This window comes from Bubalus bubalis, chromosome 6 (assembly GCF_019923935.1).
Source record: "Bubalus bubalis isolate 160015118507 breed Murrah chromosome 6, NDDB_SH_1, whole genome shotgun sequence".
NCBI lineage: Eukaryota > Metazoa > Chordata > Mammalia > Artiodactyla > Bovidae > Bubalus > Bubalus bubalis.
This window is the reverse complement of record NC_059162.1, coordinates 52418965-52444163: the sequence shown is the minus strand read 5'-3', so window position 1 is coordinate 52444163 and position 25199 is coordinate 52418965. Positions and strand designations below refer to the sequence as shown.

At 33.8% G+C, this 25199-nt stretch overlaps 1 protein-coding gene across 15 annotated transcripts in view; it reads right to left on the bottom strand.

Annotated features, from left to right (window-relative positions):
• Positions 1–2440: 2440 nt before the first annotated feature.
• ZNF644 (zinc finger protein 644) overlaps positions 2441–25199 on the bottom strand; it is a 95985-nt gene continuing 73226 nt past the window's right edge. For 9 of the 15 annotated variants that reach the window (XM_006076098.4, XM_006076099.4, XM_006076095.4 and 6 more), the window contains 5 exons: positions 21878–24915; positions 21091–21696; positions 19084–19206; positions 4943–5045; positions 2441–4147 (listed from right to left, as the gene is read on the bottom strand). In XM_006076098.4, the coding sequence (XP_006076160.1) occupies positions 3955–4147; positions 4943–5045; positions 19084–19206; positions 21091–21696; positions 21878–24915 (4063 nt within the window). In that variant the 3' untranslated portion in view covers positions 2441–3954. The remainder of the gene's footprint in view (positions 4148–4942; positions 5046–19083; positions 19207–21090; positions 21697–21877; positions 24916–25199) is intronic. The other 6 variants (XM_006076104.4, XM_025288307.3, XM_044944713.2 and 3 more) reach the window with 2 other exon arrangements.

Below are 25199 nucleotides of genomic sequence, written 5' to 3'. Positions count from 1 at the left end.
GATAGCTACCTTCCATACCAGGGGTGAATGCTAATTATAGTTCATGGTTTGAAATATTATTGATGTTGACTAGTTTTTGTCTCATAGAAGTGTTACATCTGGTGTGATATAAAAATAAATATTTGGTCTTTGTCCCTGGTTCCTGGCACATATCTCCTAAAACTCTCAAGATCTCCAGGGTGATCAAAGTGTCTTTTAAATGCTAATGACATGAGAGGTGGCTGGGGGCCCCCAGATAGCTTCAGAATGGGAGTGGGTCACCAGAAAGACCAAGGCATGAGGATTAGAGGGTTGGAATTTTCTGTCCCACCACCTCCCGAAACCACCAGGGAGAGAAAAGGAGCTAGAGACTAAGTTAATCACCAATGGCCAATTATTTAATCAATAAAGCCTAACAATGAAACCTCCATAATAACCCCCCTAAGGGATGAGTTACTGGGTTGGTGAACACATCAAGGTGCTGGTAGGGTGGTACACCCAGAAAGTGCATAGAAGCTCCATGCCACCTTCCTTCCTAGCATACCTTGCCCTATGCATCTCTTCCATTTCACTGTTCCTGAGTTATGTTCTTTATAATAAACTGGTAATGTCAAGTCTTTTTCTGAGTTCTGTGAGCCATTCTAGCAAATTATCAAACCTGAAGAGTCAGTCATGGCAACCTTTGATTTATAGCCAGTCATCTCAAGTATGGGTGACCCGATATTTGTGACTGGCATCTGAAGTGTGGGCAGTCTTTTGGGACTGACCCCTTTAACCTGTGGAGTCTGACATTAACTCCAAGTAATTAATGTCAGAATTGACTTAAACTGTTGGACACCCAACTATTGTTTGGAGAATCAAAGAACTGGTTGTTGGTGGTGGAAAATGCTCAAGATCAAGTATCAGAGATTAGTCTATACAATGCAGCACTTATATTTCAAATAAACTTGGGAAAATGGGATACTGGGGTGGATACTTTATAATAATTACATTTATAACTACACTCAAACAATAAGACAAGAGAAAGAAACATTAACAAGCTGTTAAAAGTATCAGATTGGCCGAAAAGTTTGTTCTGGCTTTCTGTAAGATCTTATGGAAAAATCCAAATGAACTTTTTGGTCAACCCAATAAATGTGTTTGAGTAGTAGTACCACAAGTGATTTTACCCATTTTTCATTTTCTAAATATTTCTAAAATGAGCAGATATTACACTTTCTTAGTAAGAAAAAAAAATCAAAGCTATATTTTGGATCAGTATGTTTCAACTGTACAGTCCCTGAGAGGTTATATGTATGTCCTTTAAAAAATCTATCTAATTAAATTGAAATCTAAAATAGAGATATTAGCTATGCCATGGTTCTAATCTATTCTAAAGAAGCATAGTGGAAAATACTAATTTGAAGAGGTTAACTTTTTTTATTTTAATGCTATTAAATAAATCAATACTATTTAAAAAAAGAAAAAGAAGCTCAAATATCTTAGGCAATGATAAAATAACTGTAAAAGACAATTTGGCAATACTGAATACTGAAGTAGCACATGCTTTAACATGAAAGTCTATCATATAACTTAAAACAACATTTCATAATTTTTTAGTGGAAGCCAAATGAAAATATATCATTAACTTTCTAGTTGCCAAATGAAAGATGAACTGTGCTCCCCAAGAAATTAAAAAATTTCTGTAACCCAAGTATCTTTATTATGAGAAATGTTCTTTGTTTAATTTACTTTTCAGGAATCTCTCTGGCTTACTGTTTCCAATTTGAATTACTATATTTGATAATTTAATTCTTTCTTACATCCTGAAGAAACATTGTTTTAAAAATAGTTTAATGTAAAAAATTTAATCTGTTTGCTTATGAAAGCTGTGGTCAAACTACCTATTCTACTTGTATTCCTACAGCTTGACAGCTGGTTTAATAAAATCAAACAAAGAACTATAAAAATTAGAGTTGAAAGGGGCTCTGGTGATTGCTAGTCTTCCTGCCAGGATTCTTTTTTTACCACTTAATTTCTGAATACTACTTACTATGCAGTAGTATGACTTCCAATTTAAAAAATATATTCTATTTGAATATAGAATATATTTATATCAATGAAACCTAATACGAGAATACTGGTAAAAACAGACTTAGTATATTTTCAGTCAAAAGTTAATGAAATTTGATGTTTTAGTTAGACTCATCATTATAGAGACACATACAGTTTTTCTATTACATCTTTGGCAAAATGAAAATAATTTTATACAAATACTTTTTCCTATCTACTATATACTCCAGGGATCAGGAGACCATTGGTTGGGAATGATTCATTTAGTTCAATTTCCTAATTTTACATATCAAGTGTGTGAATAAAGTAACCAGCTATGTATAAACAACATAAATCAAATGAAACACAACCTCAAGTGGACAATTTCTACCAATGATAAAAGTAAGAATGTTTCACACTATAGACATTATAATTTTCTTAAGTCTTTTTTTATTTAGACATTTTTCTGGTAAGGAGATATATCATAGGAAAGCAATTTCACTGGCAGTGAGGTATGTATATATACTCTACCAAAATACTCCTTATTTTAACTGCTTTTAACTTTATTTACATACGAAGAAAAGTATCAATGCATATCCTTGTTTCAACTATAGTATTAGCCATACTACATGAAATAAAATGAAATGGTGCTTGCATACAAAAACTGTTATTTGTAAAGGAATCTGATTTCAGATTAAAAGAACTAATCTGTTTTTGGAAGGAATTTAAAAGGAGAACCACAATTTATCATGACCAAGACATCTGCACCATATTTTCCATTCCTCACAGCACATTTATTTCAGTAATTCCATTATGTCGGTTCTTAGCATGAGCAATAGTGTTACACGATTTTCATACATATAATCACATCCAAAACAAGTTCTAAAATTTAAATTGTAAACATTCTCATCATATGTAGAAATATTTCAATTGGTGTATTAAGTTTTGTTAACTGATCAAATTTGGAAGAGACTATAAATGAGAAAGCCTATTCTAAACCGTGTAGTGAGCATTGTTTATTAATTACATTTCTACAACGTTAAATAAAGAGGCAAACCTGTCCTGTAAGCATGTCAAATTTCAGGTAAAACATTAAAAAGAAACAAATCTGTTAACAAAAGGATGTCTTGCAATAAAGAATATTAGATTTTTTTAAAATCTATTATGATACAAAAATGTAAAGGGTAAATAGCATCTTTGTTGACAAAGTAGGAGGTAGCATGGATGCACCACTTTATTGTCTGAGAAATGCAACTGGAGTAAAGAATATTTCCTTACCACAAATAATTTCCAGGACTATGTACATATTTCTTTTAGAAATACTTGTTTTTAAACAAATCTCCCTCCACTTTTTAGTATAAAAAAAAAAACCGTTCCATGTGATTTAAAAAAAACACTTACACGTCTAGATAGAATAGTACTCTGCCCTATTTGAGTGAACAGTCTCAAACTATGAAGTACATGATATTTAATGCCCTAAGTTGAGTAAATTTAATTAGCAGTTCCTGGTATTATACAAAACACTAAATATATACAAACAAAATATAATATCTTATTTTTCAATGCAAGTCTTGTGGGGAATAAACAGAACCTTGATTCTGGTAACACTGCAGAAAACATAATTTTCCAATTAGTCTGTCTTAAAGTATCCATGTGCAACAGTTTATTAATAACTGCTTACATGTACTGATCTTTCATTGAGTGAACACAGTTAACTGACTAAATGTAGTAAACCTTAGAAACCTCTTCCATCCTATATAAAATATAGAGACTACTTACTGTTCGAAGTACTCAATTTGCTCTGATGTCACTGTCATTCACTTTTCCCCATTTTCCTGCTTTAGTATTTATAAATGGATAATTTAATGTGGCTTTGAAAAAAAAAGACAAAGAATTTCAAATTTACATCCAATTCAAATTTTCTATTTAAAAGGTTTTCTTGTTCTATGAAGCTGCTTCTGCCATTAGTAGAGAAAATGAAGTTTCTGTAATGGAGGCAGGCTTTTTGAGTAGTGATGTGACTTCCACCATGCCAGCTCCAGTCCGTGGAAGATTAGCGTTTACAATGTGTCGTTGTAAGTGCTTAATCCAGTCTTCCTGAACAGACAATGGTCCACGAAAGACTAGGCCACAAAACCTATAGAAGAAGTTGATAACAGTTCTCTTAACATGACCAATTCCCTTTATTTAACATCTCTTAACATAACCAATTCCCTTTATTTAAAACCAATTCCCCCCTCCCAAAAAACCCAATTCCCATAAAATTCATCAACACAAAGGGCAAACTTTATACTGAAGATAGTACTAGACAACAGTTTCTAAATACTTGTGAGGTCAAAATGATTAAATGTAATATCAAAACCTCCAATTCATACTAACTCTAGTAATACATGCAGAGATGGGAACATTACTATGAAAATTAATTAAAAGGTCTTAACATCTACACACCTTAATTCCAAAATGCACTACTTTTTTTTTTTTTTCCAAAAGAAAAAAATGCACTCTTCAATTTAGAATTCCTTAAACTGCATGAGGACGAGTATGGAAGGAGGTGTGAATGAGTCTGTATATCTACACTCAGAAGTACAAGTGGAGAGAAAATATACTTCCAATAAGCAGGAACTCAAGACAATTTGAAAAACATCAAATTAAAGGAAACAAAGAACACGAATAAAACACAACAAAAAAAGCCACTTTTACAAATCACAATATCATAGAGGCCCTTAGCTAATATAAAAAACTTGATTAGTTGTTGAAGTACAGCATATTATGAGCCATATAAGATTTTAAGTCTGTCTCTGAAAGTTCATTTGTAACTTGATTTTTGAGAATGCACCTTCAGTCAAAAATGAAAAATCTCAAACAAAATAACTAGTACGTCTCAAAGCAAAATCTGAAGAAACTGAGCAGATTAGGTAATATAGGCATATACCTGCATCGGAGAATGTAAACCTCGTCAGCACCATGAGGTAATGTTAAAAGTTTCTTCTTGCTTCCGGATCTTGACCTTGATTTCTTTTGCTTACAATCTAAGGCTAAAAAGGGGAAGAAAAAGACTTAACATTTCTTACATATTCTAAGTACACATACATACAGATACTTCTTGGGAGGTCAGACCATCTAAATCAAGTTAGAAAATGTCTGCATTCATTTGTAGTCCCTGAAGCATGCACTAACTTTGCAGCTGGTTCTCTAATAGCAGTAATATTATCAGCATATACACTTCTTGTACTCATTTTTCAAATAATGCTTAACCATACCAAATCAGAACTGAGAAGATAAAACTAAAATAACTTGAAATTACTAAAGTGGTCAATTACCACAGCAATGGCAATCTTTTCTCTTACAATCATATAATACATTATTTTAACACCTGGTTAAATCTTACTTCCAGGAAAACTATAACATCTTATATAAGATCATCAAGTTTGCATTTGATTACTTCTCCATTAATCAGATTTCACATACTTTGAAAACTTAGTAAAAAGTTCAATGCAATTCATTTTGAATTTTACAATAAATAGCTCTTAAAATTATAAGCTAGCCCTACATTTGAAAGGACAAAGAATGCTCAACTTTCATTTTTAAACTCAATCTGTATTGTATATACAAGCATAGGTTCTATTTTACTAGAAAAATAGATCCAGATTATCTCACATAAGTTAACAAATGTAACACAAATTAAATGATGACTATTTGTTACATTATTTTCTATTTTAAAAATGTGATTAAAAAGGGGAAAAAAAGATTTTTATGTTAAAGTGCATCAAAATTCTAGTGCTAACTGTTCTTGAAATTTCTGTTACTTGACTTCTCCTTTAATCATTTATTTTAAAAAATCTAATTTAATAAAGAAAAAAGATTTTTTTAATAGGTAGGAACAGATGGGACATAACATTTTATTCTTTAAATACAACTACACCATTCCTTTGGACAAAGTGATGATAGTATTCCAGGGTGCTGCTGGTCAATTAGCAGGAAGAGATGGTAAGAATTTATCTCTAAGGGCCCAAGGGGGAAGGGAAACAAATGTAACAGAAGAGTTGTCCAAATGAATTTTCTTCTGTTAACCTGTCATGTGAAATGCCCTGGAAAAATTCTAGGGAAGAGAGAATAGGAATTGGCTATTCAATGATTGTGTGAAATGAGTTTTCAAAGTCCAGGTTCCAAAAGAACAGATGCTACTATTACAAAACCAGTAAACAGACTACTGTTTCTTACAGTAGTCAAGTGGCAATGCTAAAAGAAATGTCATATAGAAAATTAAAAACCATGAGAAGCCTAAATCTCATTCAAGCCACTGTCTTTTGCTTCCTGTCACTTGCCTCTTTAAAAGAAAAATCTAGGTCTCACAGTCTTGCTCTGTTTATCCTCAGAAGAAGAATCTAGTAAGTAAAGAACTACAGGAATTCAAGTTAAGTATTTAAGAATGGCTGCTTCAAAGCTAAACAACCAAAATCTGGAACAGAAAAATCTTACAAGGTTCTCATTAGTTAGCTCATTCAAGAGCCTGGCACATGGTAGGAACTCAATGAATACTTCTGCAACGAAAAATAAAGAAAAACCCAGTAATTTAACCTTTTGACATTTAAACAGCATACGAACATAAATTTGTTCTACCACTGTGTAATATATACTATAGTTCCTGTAGAACACTTCTGCATCATTTGTTTAAATGAACATGTTGCTAGCAGTCACACTTTTCTTCACTTGCCAGTCTAGCTTGCATGTAGAAACTAGGTTCTTCACAACCAGTAGAAAGAATGAGGTAACACATACTCTCTAATCAGCACATTTTTCTTCCTAGTTGCTTTGGTAAGCAACTTGAATTTAGGTGAATTTCAAAGAAATTCATACACCACAAGAGTTTAAGGAACTCAAAAAGGGCTAAGTGCTACTAGATGTCAGCTCCTCTTTTCCTATGTATAAGGTAAACCACACACAATCCCTGTCTCTGTTACATGGAACAGGAGAACCATTTGGTGTATCATGAGATTACAGACAGAATCTTTGATAAGCTTCCTGTGTTGTCAAAATTGCCACATTGTATTCAAATTTCTTCTAAAATGTAAATAAATTACTGTCAGATACAAATAAAATATATTGTAACCATCCTTTAAATATTTGTTTACAGAGTGCCATAATGTTGGGTGTGTAAAGCAAATTGAGGGAGAGGGACAGAGGGTGATGGGAAAGTATGTAAAAGAATGATTGACCAGTCGGTTATAAAACATTTAAATTACATTTAGATGCTGTGATACTTTAAAAAAATGGAACTGGAAATATTTACTCAGAGGTGTAGAAATGTTTTTGACTTTAACAGAGGCAAACAAGAATTTTTCTGATTTTTGATATTATATGAATTCTAGAAACTCTGAAGTTTAAGCTGTCTTATGAATGATCAGATCTAAATTTTAAATGAGAATACCATAGTTTTTGTTGTAATTAATATTTGAAGGTATTATGACTTTGGAAAGTAGGACAACTCTGTCAGCATATGATTGAGAATCTCTAGTACTTAAGAGTTCTAAATAAGTTTAGGGAATAACAAGTATTGAGAATCCTTGGAAACTTGTCCATAAAGTTAAAATGTTAAAAACCAGAGGCCTCTGGTAATTACACTTAAATATCTCTATTATCTTAATATCTCCATCATCACTTTAAAATTTCTTATCCCCTGAAATGTCATTTATGTTAGAACATAAAATATGAATACATTTAACAGGAATATTTTTTTTTCTAATAACAACATCCAACTGTCACCCTTACAATACTGCCCAAAATTTTAGAAAAATATGTAAGAATATTTAACATATTATAAATATGCACACAAAAGGGACATCTATATGGTAATCGCTACATTAAAAAGATGATTAACACAAAATGTTCCACTAAACGAAAAAGATGATGTACAAACAAGACAATTACACAAATGTTCTCAAAACAGATTTTATTACCTCAAGGGAAAAGCCATTTCATTCTGGACTGTACCAGAAATCATTAGAACATTAAAACAACATCACTAACAGAAGTCAGTTTTAGTATTAAGGGCTCATCAATATTTCTGACAAACAAACTAAAAGTTTATTGAAGTTATTTATATGAATAATCTGCCAAATAGATAATGTTATATTAATACAAAGGCTTTCTTTACAATTTTATTTGCCCTTATTTGTTACTGTCAAAAACCAAACCAGACATATACCGTTTTTCTCTTTCAAAGTATTTTAAATCTAGCATTGTTTGTATACTTGAAATTTACAAAAAATACTAAATTAGTTTTGGAAATTCTTAATTTTTTTCTCCTTGAGTATAACTGCTTCTTCAGAAATGAATAAACCCAATCACTCAAATCTTCCTATTTAGGGTGGCAGATAATGTTTGAAGTGATCAATTTTAACTATTAGACTGTAAAAAAAAAAACACTTTGCAGTTATCTGATTTATAAAGGATCCACATTGCTACTGGTAGTAATATTTTACTTTTAAGAAGAATAAATTGAGTTGAGCTGTAAGGCCATATAAATATTTTTTAGAATACACCTTTCAGTAAAACAGCTAGCTGTTATGATAAATAGGAATGAGACAGAAATACAACAGACTATGAGCCCTCAAAAAGAACATCCAACTGCTATACTACAAACTACAACAGTTGTGTCTAAAGAACTAAACCGGATCAGTGAAAAGCAAATCAATAAATAATATGATAAATTCAAGCCTGCTTTCTGAGACAGCTTTATACACAGCTTTGTACACAGATTAGCTTTATATACAAGAAAAGTAATTTACTTTGGGTTCTAACATAAGTCCTTTTGCCACTTCCACCTTTCTGCCCATTATATACACAATTGCTTCAGTGAATTTCATTTTCTTTTTAATTCACTACACAAATGACCTCAAAGAATGAAGTTTTTTTCTTAAAAACATCTGAAGCCTCTATGGTAAAGAACTAACACTGTAACTAAATTAACATTCATCACCAAAATATTGTTATCTGCTATCATCCTTCCCTACCCATTTAGTCAAAAGCCCTATTTCATCTGTTTTGTTCCTACCTGATTGTTGCCATATTTAGAGTAAAGTCAAACCTAATACAAGGGCCACGTTACACACATCCAGAATAAGAGGCATTCTAGAGTGTGTGTGTATACACACACACACACACACACACACACATATATCCCTTCTAGAGACAATTTCTTCTCCATCTAGTTGACCTGTATAAGGTGGGCAGGCCAATGGTAGCTATGAGCTCATTCGGGAAAACAGCAGGGATTAAAATGACATGAACAGATAAGTCAACATTCCTAGCACCATTAACAAGCTGCTGATGGAGGTAATGCCAGTGGTGATGTGGGAAGAAGATACATATGTTCCAAGAGGCGCAGAGGTGTGAGATGAATAAACAAACTCAATTCTAGTTGCTGCCATTATCCTTCAAGGCCCATAAGCCCCAAGCACACAAAAGACTGTGCAAACAGCATTTTCTTCCCCTCAGCCCCAACTAAGGGGGTGAAGAGAAACATGTTAGCTTGTATAAAATAAGGATGTGGGTTTGGGGAAATCATTTGTTGAGAACCTAAATTCTTTTTTCTTCAGTGTATACTTTTCTCTTTGCAAAAAGTACTTATAAGACAGACTTCGTGGGTGTACAACTTGTGCAGTCACACAGCATCCCAAACATGGTTTAATGCTCTGTTGTTACAGTCTGGATATTCCTAATAATTTCTGAAGATGAAGTACTATAATTTCACTTTGCACTGTATCTTGCAAATTATGTAGCCAGTTCTAGATCCTGAGTAGCAACTACCCCAAATGAGAAAGGCTAACCTCAGTTCCACCTCTTGATCTCTTGGCCCATTAAAAAAAAAAAAAACCTATCAAGAGAAAAAACTATTAAATCCCACTGTCTGTAGCCCATTAAAAATGGAAAGGATGTCCCTACTCCCAACACCAAGTCTTTGGTCCTACCTACCAAAAACAAACCATAAATAAACCAGTGCCATAAACAAACCAGTCATTATTCCCAAAATGTACATATAAAGCAGCTTAAGTAGTTCACTGTTATGAAAGCAATGTTCCCCTTCCAATTGGAATTAAACATATATAATTCACAACTAGCAACCTCAGAAGTATATTTTCACCATCATTCTCCCTTGATATTTTCACTCTAAAACTGGATTTATTTTTAGTGCCCTAAGTTACTTCCATTAATTTTTAAAGTTTCCATTCTCAATAATGAGAAACAGTAACTAACCTAGGATCACAGAGCAATTATGGCAAAGTTAATTAGGTACTACACAATTTAACATTTTACTTGGAAGAGGATGAAGTGAAAAATATTTGAAAAACTGATTTTCTTTCCTTCAAGTTTATGGCTTAGTATCAGTCTAGAGGATTCAGGTGGCTTGAGTTTGCCCTACAAAGTACGAGGCTGTATTAATATTAATAGTAGCAACAGCCTTATGTGCTTGGTTCAGAGAAGTTATCTATTTGGGACAAGAAAAAGTACATATATTCATATCTAGAAACCTCTGCTATTTCAAAGTAGAGGGAATGACTAGTAAAATAATATTTGAGTATTATCAGTGCAAAGGGGAAAGCTAAACATAAATATGAAACTTTATCACACATTTTTATAGACAGAAATTGCAGGCAGACTAGTCTTGCTGCTAAGTCATCTCAGTCGTGTCCGACTCTGTGCGACCCCATAGACAGCAGCCCACCAGGCTCCCCTGTCCCTGGGATTCTCCAGGCAAGAACACTGGAGGGGGTTGTCATTTCCTTCTCCAATGCATGAAAGTGAACAGTGAAAGTGAAGTCGCTCAGTCGTGTCCGACTGTTTGCGACCCCATGGACTGCAGCCTACCAGGCTCCCCTGTCCATGGGATTTTCCAGGCAAGAGTCCTGGAGTGGGTTCTTTCTAGGTTGCAAAAAGCTAAAAGCTAATAGTACCCCAGGTACAAATTGTTTATTGTTTAGTTAAGAGTAAACAGGAAAGCAAATATATTTTACCTCTCTGTGGTAAAAGATAAGAAAACAACTTTAAAATTTCTCCTTAAGGTAGATTGGATTTGCATGCTGTTTTACTCAACACAATAGGCACTTAATATCAATCTCTTATCTAAGACTAAGACATACCTAAAACTGGAATAAACATTAAAATAGATAATGACAAATCTGTTCTAAATCACGTTTAGAATCACCTGAATACAATCCCATTCCCTGGTCTCTAAAAGTGTCAGTATTTCCAAATTATCATTTCATATTTATTGGAATTAAGTGATTGTTCCTGTAAAAATGAGTTAAGTAAGGAAATGACCTTATTTAAAACTTTGTTAAATTATCTTTACTATAATCATGTGCAAATAGAGCTCAGAATAATTATAATAGTAAATCTAAATGTCACAAATCCACAATCTCAATAGATCCTTTAACTTTTTATCATTTTGAAGTATTTTTTACACTCCAGCCAAAATCTAAACTATTATTAAACACAGTGTTGACTTGGTAATTTCTGGTTTAGCTAACTTCTAGCTAAGGCCACAATTAAACACACTTTAAGTGCTGGACACAAGAATTAACCTTATTCCTCAAACTCTAGACACAACAAAGAAACAGTAAACCTCACTTTTCCACTTCTTTAGTGAGGGACCACCAGTCTCAACAAGCCATCCTCTTGCTCTAACCTCCAAAAGAGAAAATCTGTGTATTATTTTACTATTTCCATAAAACCACTTAAAGTAGATTTATCTACAGTTTACATCTGGCCAGGAACATACAGTATTATTATAAAATCTACTACATTTTATTTCATATTCATATTATAAACAGCATTCAAGAGATTTATGTTAGAATAGAAATCATAGCAAACACAACATGAGAACTGAGGTTATAAAGATATCAGACAAGTTTAAAAATTCAAACATAAAACCTGTCAGATCCAGATTAAATCAACTGTTAAGAAAAATCAAAACTCAGAAAATGAGTAAGCCACAGAACTGACAGGAATGCTAGGAGACTAGTTAGGACTTTTATGAAAAACAAGATTTGGTCAAAAAAGATTATCAGTCAAACAGAGTTCCTAAACTGTATAACCTATGACTAGTAAAAAAGCAGGCATCATCAAACAGAAATATTTCATGCTGCTGCTGCTAAGTCGCTTCAGTCGTGTCCGACTCTGCAACCCCACAGACAGCAGCCCAGCAGGCTCCCATTTTATGCTATAATACTACAAAACTCTTAGGCTCCATTCTCCTAAAAACAAATGTACTGATTCAGTTAAGTGTGATTGTTTGCTTTGTTAACAGTAGACAGCTAGATAATGATGTGTTACTAGATTAAATGATGGCCAGAGAATGAAGGTTATCCTTCTCTTACCAAACTCCCCAGTAGCAGATTCATTAACTGTACTGGTATAACCATCTTCTCAATAACGAAGCTTAAAACTCTGAGCCATCTCCATCTTTCCCCTTACTCTTCTACCTCTAAATAATCTGCCAAGTTCTACTTAATTAAATTCCACAATCTTATGCATTTTTTTACACTATTTTCACTGTCTTTATTTTTTTATTTTAATTTTATTTTATTTTTAAACTTTACATAATTGTATTAGTTTTGCCAAATATCAAAATGAATCCGCCACAGCATTTTTATTTCTCCTTTACATTCCAACTGCCATTATCCTGAATCAGGACTCTTAAAATGAACTCATCTACAATTTCTCCACTTCCCCACCAAATCCTTTAAAACTCCTAAAAAAAGGAGTTTTAAAAGTTTCACACAAATTCGTTTAAAAAAGTCTTTACTGGCTGCTCAACAAAACTAATTCCAACACTATGGGTTAGCATTCTATTAATAGCATTCTATGTCCTTTACCTGTCAAACATCTCACACAGTTCCAAGTTGTTTCTTTGCAGGTATGCTCCTTCCCTTCCCCAACTCCCATTTCCATTTCAATTAACAATCTTTCAAGGTCCAAATCAGATGCTATTTCCAAAAGCCCTGCTTGGCCCTAGTCTAGTTGAAAGGAACTTCTTCATCTGAACTTCCTCAAGTATTTCATGTACACCTGTAACTTGGTACTCAACATGTGTTTTACTTATATCATACTGTAACATCCAATTTATCTCTTTAGTACTTAGCGTAATACACAAACCACCTTGAAGAAAATGTTAATTGAATTAGTGAATAAATCAGCCAATCACCTTTTCGCATTGTGGGCAAATAGCCCAATTTTTGCTGGCCTATGGAACAATTAGCATCCGTTAAGGTGACTCTAAATACTCAAATAATTAAATTATACTCAGGCCGAAGTAAGAATAACCGTTTAGAAACACCACCATCGCAAAGTGGTTAGGATAAAATTAACTTTGACACTAGTCTTCTATTACCTAGAAAATTTTCTCAACTTGAACAATTCCTATGTGGCTAATCCTAAATAAATCATACATTACTGTGCAAACAAATATACAGATATATACCCTTAATGAAGAGTAGTACCGCAGAGATAAATTATAGCCAGGAAATTACGGAAACCCATCTTTCAGTGTCATGAGGAACACTTTTTTTAAAACAGAAATTGTAACATGTCATTTCCTTATTTAAAATATTCTTCAGTGACTTCTTAACATTTTTAGCAAGCACTCAAAGTATCAAACCCCACCTTTCTGGCATTATCATCTTTCCAAACACCTATAACTAATTCTCCCAAAAGAAAAACTGCTGAATTCCAAATTCCATCCCTTTATCCCATACTATGTTGTTCTCTTTACCTGGAATGTCCTACACTTCATCTCTTCTTCCTCAAGCTACTCAGCCTTCACACTCAGGGTCTAGCTGAAACCTCACAAAGCCTTCTGTAACAGTGTTATTTGTCCTTGTCCTACCAGATCACCATCATTATGTTTCTGCAGTTGGAGTCCAAGTTCTTTATAGGTTCAGAGCTAGCACAGTCCTGGTACAAAAGTTAATGACTAAAATTTTTGTTGAATGAATATGACTGCTGATTTTTCTTACCCATATTAAACATTATATACCAGCATGAACTATCTTTTCTTTTTTTCTTTTTCTTTCTTTTTGAGGCTCTATCTAACAATGAAACAAATAGTAAAGGCATCAAGGAAAAACAAACCCAATTTAATTCCCAGCTCCCCTTGAAAGGAGGCCTAGACTAAAGAACTTGAACTCCTACAGAACATGAAGTAACATATGATCCACTGGTTTGCTTAAAAGTGGATGGCATGAAAAATAAAAGTGAATTTACTAAAAAAGAATGTAGATACATTACATTAGTGGTATTGACTGAAAGGACTGAGTATAAATTCAAGTTATTTTTTTCTTCATTGGAAAAGTGATTCTTTAATTATGATGATGAGTCTGTTGTTGTAGAACAGCAACGATCATGCTTTATTTTCACAATGTTATCATGGGAAGTATTCTGAAGATAATGAAATGAAGTTTTCCTCCTAAATATCTGCATATGTAAAACTATTTTTCTTGCATTAATTTTAAGTATCTAGAAATTCCCAATTTATTAATACTTTAAATGCTAAAGGTGAGAAGTTGATTAAAAAACATGATCTACAGACAAACATTTGAGTATGAGTAAAGAAAATTCACTTGCTGCCACAGAGGAGTGTTATGATTTCCAAACTACTATTATTGTTGATTCTAATCAGTATTAGTTTCTAAACGAGACACTTAAGGGAAGTGTTTTCAGTCTGTGTGGGTAGTGGCTTCTCACTGGGTAGAAATCAGTTCACTGGGTCATGACCAGCATTAATTTTTAATGAGAAAGAATACAACAGAAAATATCAGAGTACATCATACTCAATTCAGGTGAGTGAATGAGTGAACAAGTATATATATGTATGAATGTATATATGTATGAATATACAGGGTCAAGATGTAAAATGGAATTCCAATAAAAATACTGAGTATCACTGTTATGTTTTCTTCTTTTTAGGAGATGACAGATTGCTGTTACCACAGAAAAGCATCATACAAACATGCATTCATCTTAGATATATTTCCTTTCACAACATTCTCTCTACCTGAACTCCAATTATTTTCCTTTCTTTATCTGTCAAAAATTTACTTTTACTTTGACCTCAAAATTTTTTATTTCTAAATACAGATTAAGTTGACACAATTCACTTTATCTTGAATAATTTCAAATATTAAAAATTTTAATAACCAGAGTGACCCTCTAATTTATTGTGCAATCCAGTACACTTATGAGAGTGAAAGAGGCACTATTACTCAGTCACTCTGTTAGTAGCTTAGTAAATATACCATTTCAAATACTGCCAGTATAAAAAAGATACCATTTAACTAATTAAAAGATTATTAAATACAAAAGCCAATAAAGTAAAAAAAGTCCAAAATCATTTAAAATAAATTGCATGAAATTTCTAATTTTTAATGAAAATTAATAATGTTCTTATTAGACTATACAAAAAATCAACCAGGAAAAAAATCTGTACGGACATGTAAAACAATCTATAGAGAACAAAACCTGAAAAAGAAGTCTACCAATAATAGTATAGTCTATATTAACTGGAAAAAAAATTATTGAGTAAGAAGTATATCTTGAATTTACCCACTCCGGTACTCTTGCCTGGAAATGCCCAATGAATGATAAACTAGGTCAGTTCTGGACAAAATTTAAATCTGTGAAGTTTACTCTTTTTTGACAACTGAACTCTGTTTCTAGTATGCCTACTTCTTCCATGTCCTTAATTTCCAAACTTTCCTACCTTCTTCATTATTTCCTTTTACTTAAATTAGGATTTATATCTGTGATCACTGAAATGAGTTTGGTGTTAGATAATTCTGGCATCTTGTAACTGTTTTACACACACACACACACACACACACACAAAGATTTCTTAGGGCTCCAGATTCCCCCAGTTCTGTATTCTTTCTACTTCATTTTTAGTTGGCATCTCCTCTTTCTTAGTTTTTACCAGAGGAAGGGCCCATGGATGAAAACCTTCAATGGTTATCATCTATATATAAAGCCTACATATAGAAAATATTTTATCTATGGATGATAAAATACATGTTTCTGGGATGGGGGTCATAGTGAAGTCTCAAAAATGTCAATAACCACCTCCCCAAAAGAATAGAGAACTATCACATTAGAAGTATTTGAGTCATCAGTAAATAAATATTTGAGAAACAGAGGAGCATCCTTTTCATTCTCTTCAGGATAGCTGGAATATTTCTCTTTCTCAAAAAGCCACCAGTTCCCAAAGACAAGGCCAGGAGCTGGTGGCTTCTAAGAAGGCTTGGGAGTTTATTCTACTACAGGAATCAAAGCATGCCTTGATCATTTCATCAAGGATCTATGGTTTTTCTTCCAAAGTAGGCCACATAATTAAAAATACACATCAATCAAATCTGCTTGGACTAGGAGAATAGAGGTTTCAGTTCTACTTATTTTCCCTTTATGTTGTTTCAGTTTTGTGATATACCTGGATTAAGGTAAATTAAAAAAAAATGATTCTGTAGTTTATTCCTCAAAACAGCATCTACATATTCTTAAAAAATAATGCCTTTTACTCATATAAATTGATGAATGCCTTATAGTAACTCAGTGGAACCCTCAGGATAATAGGCTGGGACCATTATTTTATACCAGTGAAACTGATATTGAAGAAGAGAATAGGTATGTGGAGTTTATAAATGTAATACAGAATTCTCCACTTAGAAAACAAAAAACATTAATAAAGCTGATAAAAACTTCTTACTGGCATGAATAAGCAGCAAAAATATCTTCTATGTAGCTCTACTGGTCAAGATTTTTAAAAGCAGGGGAAATGTTTCAGAATTTCCAAGGGACCATGGGATTTTTATATTTTTTGAGTGGATGGGGGCTGTGGAAAACACCACCTTTCTTCATCTTTTCATTTCCCTTCTCTTTGCCCTAGGACTGCCTAATACACACTTTTATATTTTTAACACTTCTGATAGGTATTTTGGTTAGTATTTAATAACATTTAAACACAGCATCCCCTTTCCTGATGCCCACAAAAATGTATCCCCATTTATCTTGTATTTTTTCCCAACTAATGAAATTTTTTAGATGATAAAGTGTTCATGAGAATGCACTCTCGGTCAATGGAAGGTTATGATCAGTTATTTATTAGCAATTAATACTATGTTCTGAGGATCTTCAGATGAGATAAAGGCATTTTTTAATGGACTACAAAATCTAGACTGGAGAGACTGCCCCCCACCTCCATGCCCCGTGAATATTTATGTAATGTGCCCAAATAGTCAGAATGGAACATTTTCTAAAGTCATCTGAAATCTAATGCAGGCCTAACTCATTTCTTGGGATAGGCCTGTATTAGATTGCATGTTCTCTCTTTCTTTTTTTCCTTTCTTTCTTGATCACACCATGCATCTTGCAGGATCTCAGTTCTTCAACCAAGAACTGAACCTGAGTCATTGCAGTGAAGCCCAGACTCCTAACCACTAGGCCATCAGGGAACTACTCTCCCTGCTCCTTCTAATTAGACTCTTCACCAGAATGCTCCTCACCTTGAACCCAACTTCACTTTTAGGATTTTCCATTGCTGTCACTCTGTATGTAATAAGTAACAGTGATTAAAAACAAAGGCCTCGGGATAACACAGCCTTGATTGAAATTTCAAGTCTGCTATCAGCTGCATAAGTTTTGGACAACTTGCTTAAGTTCTCTAAAGCTCTAGTTTTCTATAAAATACAGATCATTATAACATGTACAACTAAAATGGTGGTTGTGAAGATTAAATGTTATGCATGTAAGTTGCATGCGGCATAGTGTCTAATGCATAGAAGTGTTCAATATAAATTAGTGGCTATGATAACAATAATGATTTCCTGCTTCTACAGCCTCTTATTTTCACTGTCCCCTGCCTCTAATGTCTGCAATCACCTTTCAAGACTGATGAAGCTAGAAGTAACTAAAATGTCACAGTATGAGGACTAATCCAGTAAAGTAAAGCTCACTCTACTTCCCTCCTTTTAATATAAATGGTCAGTAGTCACCCCAAGTCAGTGATATATTAAGTCAGGATAAAGCAAAGAAGCAGAAGAAAGACACTAGTGTGACTACAAGTGCTTCTTTGGTGGCAAGAACATACTGAATGTAAGCCATAGGAAGACATGAGGAAGAATAAAAAAGCTGGATAAACAACTAGAAGAAAGCAGAAGGCAGTGATCTAAAAGAGCAAGAGAAACAAAAAGCCTGGAAAGAGATTTTTAGGCAAAAGGATTTATGTAGATCTATTTAGAAAAGAGAGTATTTTAAGATGTCAGAGAGATGGAGTTTGCTAAAGCAAGGTTGCTTGAAAGGCTACAAACAAAATGAGCAAGGCATTCCATAGGATTTAAGAAGCAGTATTACATATGAGTAAGCTAATAAAATTTTCACAAGCTAGCCATATGAAAAGGTATCTGCAAGGTTGGGCTAACCAACCAAAAATAACACAGAAATGTGCATGGTAACATTTATGTGCATAGCTATATTTATTAATGCTAAATATAGCTTAGGGGCATTAAATGAAAAATTTATTCAGTCATAAACACAGGCCATTATTAAGGCTAGCCCCTTCAAAAAGTTGATCTATAGACTAATGAAGACTTATTCGTTTGCTTATTTTTCTAATCTAGCTACGTATCTGAAATTTCACTATAATATCCTTGCCAAATAAAGCATTTCCCTAAGCTAGAATTCTTTTTTACCAAAGAGAGGTGTCTTACTAGAATCTACTAACAAAAATAAATGTAAAAATAGTAATAATTTAAAAATCAATAAAAATAATGTAGACTCAAAAGTTTCCACACCTCTATTGGGTTACTTTTTCCTCAAATCAAGCCAATAAGAGCTAAATGAAAAAAAATAAATTAATTAAAATTATATCCAATAGTTTACAAGTTGCTGAAATTTAATGTGTGTTCAGACTCAACTGCTGCTTACAAAAGAAAGCCATAAATATCATCTGAACTAGCACCAGTCTGGTGAGGGAAAAAAAAGTGTATTGTATCAAACAGACTTGCTGTGTTATCTGTTCAAACATACCTGTACCAGTCAAAAGTCCAGCACTCTTCTTTCGTGCATAAGCGCGTAAGTGGTTGGACAGGCTAACAGCACTTGTAAACGTCGTATTGCAATGCACACATGTTCTAAGCTTCACAGGCATACCTATCATTCAAAAGAAAACTATAATCCAGTTCTCACTTCAAAAAGTGAAATTTTCTTAGGTAAAAGCGTGAAGAAAAGTACCACAATAAAGATGGTTTTAAAAAACGTTCAATGAATTAGCTTAAGAAATGGAGGGGAAATTAAGTTAACTATTATTAGTTTGTAGTTAGTATTTAGAGGCAACCCATGCTCTTTTGGAAGGGGAGAAGAGGAGCTGTCTTGTACCCCTGGGTATCTTTGGATTTAATACCTATTATCACTTTCTTGCAGATTTCTGTGTTACGCAGATCATTTCCTAAACCTAAAATACAATCCTGTGATTTGAATTGCACAGTTCTGTTGAGAAGTTTCAAAGTTTACAACATTATCAATAAAAAAAAAAAAAATTAAAAAGTCTAGTTGACAAAGTGGTAATTAAAGTGTTTTACCCACAAAACCGTAAAAGGCTCAATACTAAATTAGGCTTTCTGATGAAGGCTGGGAGAAAAGGTGGTAAAACACACCACTGAACAGCTGTTAGACACAACATTTTATTCAGGGCATTTTATGTTCATTACTCTGAATGAGCAATCAATAATGAAAGTTAATGATCTGAAGTTTTTTCCTAAAATCTTTGTGCTAAATAAATGATCAACAAGCTAACATCTCAGTCATCACAGTAAAGAAAACATGTTGAAGCAATAAGAAACTCCTATCTTCTCAGACAGCCCTCACACTCCAAACACATTTCAACCGGTTTTTTTCAACAAATATTGTGATAGCCACAGATACACTTTCCCCTCTCTGAAGTGTACTATACCTTGGCCAACATAACTGCCACATCTTGCTTACATTTTATCCCTTTGAAAAATGTTGAAATATTAGCTTTGAAAGACTCTGTACAAAAGAAAGACCCCTATTAACCAGAAGCCCATACAAGATAAATTGTTTTTCAGACCACTTACGATACAAGACAATCTTTCCTCAAATCAAATCTGCAATACAAATATTTAGAATATCCCAATATCTGCCCAAAGTAAACAAACCAACATTATAGTAATTTTATTCATTATTAATTCACTGACAAGTTACTTTTACTTTCAACCTAGGGCTAAAATTATGGTATCATCTAAACTAATCTTCAGCATCCTTAACATCCAAAAGAAACCTATACAGACACAACATTTCTCTAGTCTAAAACCAGACTTAGCAATACCAAATAAAGCTTGGCAACTTTATCTGCCACATCATTTGCCAACTCATACAAAATATTCCTTTGAAAAAGAAAAAATATGGGTGCACAACTATTAGGTTAAACCATCTATTCTGTTCAAATAGAACGTGTTGTAAAATCTAAAATCCCAAATAAATGTTTTATACTCACAACAGTCCTCCAAAACCAAACTATCTCACAATACAATGAGGGATTAGAGAGGGAGGAAGTTTCTTTGGGTTAATGGCAACACACGACAAACACCAATCCATTCTGTTTGTTTGACCTACGCAGGAGGAAAACCTAGACAACTACAATCTTGAAAACAAAATCACTCTGGAGCACTGGCAAAAATATGACAGCCTTTTCAGTAACACTATGCTTCTGAACAATGTCAACCTCCCATCCAAAGAACCATCACCCGTCCATGACGAATTTTATTTTTATAGATCAGTTTTTTGTTTTTGCTTTTGTTCTCACCTTGCACTGTGACCAAGAAATGAGGCACAGAGACTCCAATGCTGATGAACATCAACTGATGATTTATATAGAAATAACAGTGTAACCAATCTCTGTTCTGCAAAAAAGCAGCTTAAATAAAGGATTCTGAGAAAGTATTTTATATACATGTTCCACTAAGGTAAACATAATTGTGTTTAAGTTATGTAAGATAGTCATAAATGTCCTCTTACCTGAGTGCATAGTGAAGTCCATTTTTTGTGGCTGATACATCAATGGACTATCTTCATTTAGTGGAAGAACACATTTCTGAACAAACCTCTTTCTTGCAGTTTGATTATGGATCTTTTGAGGAGAAACAGAAGAATTCTTTTCTTCTCCCATCCTTTTATTTTTAAGCAGTTCTATGAGTGTAAGAGACTGATTCTTTTTTCCACTGGGCAGTTCTGGTTTAGTTTCATCATATTCATTTAAGAAACTCAGCCCTTCTTCCTCTGATGCAGACACTGACAAAGCTTCAGTCTTTAGGCCATTACGGTATGCTTCAAGAGGTATAACATTTTGAGATAGAAAGTCATCATTTGATGCAAGTTTTTGAGCTACAAATGGTCGAGGAATAATACGACGACTGTTCAATGCCTTTAAGATTTTTTCATATTTTTCTTCATTTTGCATCATCTCATTCAGAACACAGATTGGAGATTTGTGAGCATCCCACTTGGTCTTTCCAAGTCTTTTCAGGTGGCCTCTAACATGATTTGATAATCCAATTTTAGTATCAAACCAACCACCACAGAGCTGACAAGTGTGTTCAGAAGTGGTTTCAGACTTCTCTATAGCTAAAAAAAAATTTTTAAGAGTAATATCAGAATTTTTTTATAAATTGAACTCCTCGAAACAAATTAACTCTGAAATATGAAATTATGTGATTCTAATGAAGGTCAAATTTGAGCAAAACCTTCAAATCCTTTGAATTCGAATATGGACATACTAGCCCAAATTATCCACGTGAAAACTTACCTTTTCTAACTCGCTTAATAGGTGTTCCTGTGCCAGTTCTTTTGAAATGCTGCATTTTGTCACTTGTGGCTATTTGTTCTGGTGATACAACATGGCGGGCTTCATAGCTTAATCCTGCTCTGTGAAGATGTCCCCTGACATGATTTGACAACCCAACACCTGTTTCAAATGTTGCTGGGCAGTAAGGACACGATTTCTTCTCAAGAGACAAATCAGTCCAGTGAAAAACAGAACTATGCTTTGACAATGCAGTTTCTGCATTTTCTAAATGCTGAGGATCATGAATCTCATGCAAAAAGTTATTGGTTCCACCATCTTCATAATATTCAAAATAAAAGCCATCATTCTGATCATAACTAAGTGTAGCATTTTCTCCAGACTGTTGACCTTCCACCTTGCTTTTAAATAGAGGGAATATGTTTACATGTTCTTGATTAATATCATGATAGGTTTCATCTTCTATAGTCTGTGTAGTGTAGTCACCTAGCTCAACATTGTCCCAGGAACTTTCATCTTCTGTTTCATAGCTATCTTTCTTTTCGGTAGAATTAAGTTTTTGCAAAACAACAACAGTCATCTTATGCAAGAAATCTGGATAGCTATCCAAGTCTTCTCCTCCAACAGAACTTTCCTTCTTAGATTCCTTAACTACTCTCTTTACAGCTACACGCCTGTGGTCTTTGAAGCTTTCTGGCCTTTTGGTGTCAGAGTTATGAGGGTCTGAAATAAAACTATTGTTGTGAGAATTACTTGATGAAAACAGATGTAAAGAATTTAATGAACTAGCTTCCTCTTTTTTGAAATGCAGAGGATATGATTCACCTGATTTTTTGATCATTCTGTAGTTTTCATATTTATGTCTATATAAATAGTTGCTATTTGCCTTGGCATTAGATTTTTCTTTTGCTGTCTGATGGAAATACTTAGGTTTTTGGTCAATGCTGCTTTTAATCATAACAGTCTTGTGAGGAGAACTGTTTTGACTGCACACATTTACACCCGACTGGGCAATGCTTTTCCGAGCCTTTTGTATTCTGTGTGGCCGTTTATGGAATTTTGAAAAATTACTTGATTGTGAGGATGATCCAAATGTTCGCTTTACGTCTTGTTTTAAAGCAGAGTTCTTTGGAAATGTTGTTGACTGTTGTTTAGTTAATGGTTTAGGACTATCAGTATCTATAGGTTCTTCAATTATGTCACTTTTTCTTTTATCAAGCCCAAGAGGACTGCCAAATGAATCAATGCATGATGATGAATGCAAGTACTCCATGTGTTTTTTAAAAATACTCCTGACTGAAGTAGTAAAAGGACACATCTTACATATATAGGTAGCCGATTTTTTCGATGATCCTATTATGGGGTCTTTCATGAATGCTTTTTTGTGTGTTTTTCTCTGGACTACATCAGAACTGACAATAGGGCATTTTACCACTGCTCCATGGGCAATTCCTCGATGGCATTCCAGCTCATTTTCTGTCACTGCCATAAAGTTACACTCTTCACAGCAGTAGTACCTTTTATCTTTTTCATGGGTTTTAGCATGTTGCACAAATGTTTTAGGGCAATTGGTACCAAACACACACTGAGGGCATTGTAATCGTGCACTTCTTCCTTCATCCTGAAGTTCTTTCAATTCACGTATTTCCTCCATCAATTTCTGTCTTCTTTCTTGGTGAATAATCATATGCTTTAGCAGTGAGTTACGATCTCGAAATGTCCGTCCACATTCTCTACAAGCATATGGCCTTGGGACATTAAGATGACGAAAGTGACTATTCCCATCTAAATGATACATCATATGCCTGTGGAGATGCTTTTTCTCCCTAAAATTCACATTGCACTTTGTACAGGGGTAGAATGATGGCTCTTCGGTGCTGAAAGTAACAGGTGACTCGGAATCACTTTCTTCACATTTCTTTTTTAAGGTATTTGAAAGAAAAGTGCTAGTATGAACAGGTGAACTGTCTTCTCCACACTTATCTGAGTTAAAAATTAGATGTTGAAAAGTATCCACGGATTCCAAGTCTTCATCAGCTGATTCAGGTTTCACTTGTGATAATGCATATGTCCGTGAGTCTATTGCTTGCACATCTTCATTCTGTTCCATAAAGTCTACTTCTAGCATTTTTGACTTATTGGGTACACAGTTAGAATCACTAAAGCAATCTTCGGTATAACGAGTTATCTTGCTTACATCCATTTTTCGCTTTCTCTTTTTTTCCAGACCTACTTTAGAGTGAACTGGAGCTTTATCTACTGTGTCGTCATTAGTTATAAGAAACTGAATGAACTCTTTTTGGGGATCCCAGTTTGTATCATTGTCTGACCTAAATTCATCTGTACCTGAGGAAATTCCTGTTAATGTACTGACACAATCATTTTTTACCAATAAATCTTCACTATCCTCACCCACCTCTACTTGATTTATTAAAGTGCTATCTGACTTTATACCACTCCCTACTGAATTCTGAATGTCACAACCAATTGAAGCAGAGGTAGGTAGTTTTTTAATGGAATGGGTTGGATTCTTAGCATGTGCTACATCTGATAATAAAAATAAAACTTGATGTTGACTTGCTTTCTGTGGTGTAGACAGCTGAAGATCGGCTGCCACCTTCAAACCTGAACAAGATTCTGTTGTTGGCTGATCCACAGGCTGTCCAGTGGTTAACGAAACACTGCCTTTATTCATATTGGAAGTCTTAGTTAAGGAGGAGTGTGAAACTGGTCCATTAACAGCAGCTCCCTTAGGCAAAATAAAGTTTTCACTAGAAACAGTAGGAGCACCAGCATGTATAAACAGAGTAGACTGGCCTCCACTTAAGGCTTTTTCAGATTTGTCCTTTGACAGTTCTTCAGGCAAAGTGAATGTATTGTTTTTCTGAAATGATGCTTGACAATCTTTTGGTTTATGAACTCCACTCTCTTTGTCTGATATAAAACTGTTGTCATCTAGGAGTTCTTCTTTAGCACCAGTAACATCGGTGTTTATCTTCAAATCATCCATATTGTTGGTAAGCCCATTTAACACATTTAGTCTAGAAAATGGAAAAAAAAATTTTAGATTTGCATGAAAGAAAAATTATCCTTAGAACGCATGGAGAGTTGAAAGTACACATTTTTAGTAGCTTAATTCTATTCATTATATTAAGACCCTAATAATTTTTCAAGAATGAAGAAACACTTGAAGAAAGTGAAAGATTTTTAGTGTTGCAGAGGTTAATTTTTCCTTTGAATTAGGCAACAACACCCCCAAACTGTATATATACAAAATGTGTAGAGCAAAGCAACATAAACACACACACACACAGACACACACAGA